We start from the raw sequence: 1,256 nt of genomic DNA on the forward strand, positions 1-1,256 counted from the left end.
TCATAATGTATTACACTTTTCTATATTTTATTTTAGTCACTTATGCTATAAATACATAATACATAATATTATAGATAATAATTAATAACTGATTATTACAATTTGTTAATTTACATTATAAAACGAGATCTATGCGTCTTGGTTTTTTTGCCATTATGTCAATGACCTGTTCACAGGTCACTTCCACGTCTCTGTATAAGTTTAATAGCATCAATCCATTTAATCTCCCTTCACCAGTCTTGTTGCGCAGATATGTTTTTAATCTTCGAAGACAAGAAATAGACCGTTCACTTGTTGCCACAGAAACGGGTAGAGTTGCACCAATCTGCAAAAATGTGTGTATTGATGGATACAATGGAAAATTACAATTGTTGAGAGTCTCAATAAACGTTCTAGGCCGTTTATCCTTTGACATATTTAAACAATGTCTGAAACAAAAATGCATTTTATGTTTTAATATAGATCACAAAAAATATTTTTATGTATAAGAAATTGAATATTTTGTTACCTGTGCCACATGGTCATCATCTCAGCTATAAAATCATCAGTAGATTTCTTAATGTAATTTGGCCATTCTTTTGCAAAAGTATTTACCGTTTCACTGATTTCTTTTGTATTCAGCTCAGAACACTTAGTTGGAAGAATATTTTGAATTTTTGACAATATTTCCCATAGTGTTCAAGAAATCTTATTTTTAACTGCATTAATAAGTGGTCCAAAAAAGGACGAAAAATGGACCGGCGAAAATATTCCTCTGAACCGCCTTCATAACTGTCTCTGTTCTTATGTATTCCAATATTTCGCGGGGGTGCTAAATTAATATTAATTTTATCCGCCATTTCTTTTGCTGCTGCATACAAGCTTTTGAATTTCAACTCCGAATCACAACGCATCTCATTGATTTCATGATACACGTGATTTGCATAATCAATGCATAAGCTAAGATCACAATCTTCCTTTTGTAAAAGCACACTGAGATTTTTCATTATGCTGAAAATCGGCTTTACTACTGTTAAAGCTATTATAAATTGAGGTGATTTTATCGATGCAAGCAGGGCATGAGGTTTGACTCCGATGGTTTTCAATTTATTTTCATAGTTATAACATACTGTCATACTCACTTCGAAACTACATTATCATACATTTTATTGGTGATTTTACTGTATCCATTAATTTACAAACCACGAGAGAAGGGAAACTTTTTAATAACTAATAATTTATTTTATTTTTTTTGTAAATATGTTATTAGTAATACA

General features: G+C 30.7%; 1 protein-coding gene across 1 annotated transcript; it reads right to left on the bottom strand.

The window, feature by feature from the left end:
- Nucleotides 1–115: 115 nt before the first annotated feature.
- Nucleotides 116–525, bottom strand: LOC103307701. The gene is made up of 2 exons (XM_008179925.1): nt 509–525; nt 116–428 (listed from the first exon to the last, which is right to left on the bottom strand). The coding sequence occupies exons 1-2, from the start codon at nt 523–525 to the stop codon at nt 116–118; spliced, it is 330 nt and encodes a 109-aa protein (XP_008178147.1).
- Between the last annotated feature and the right edge of the window lie 731 nt (nt 526–1,256).

This window comes from Acyrthosiphon pisum, chromosome X (genome assembly GCF_005508785.2).
Source record: "Acyrthosiphon pisum isolate AL4f chromosome X, pea_aphid_22Mar2018_4r6ur, whole genome shotgun sequence".
Classification (NCBI taxonomy): Eukaryota; Metazoa; Arthropoda; class Insecta; order Hemiptera; family Aphididae; genus Acyrthosiphon; species Acyrthosiphon pisum.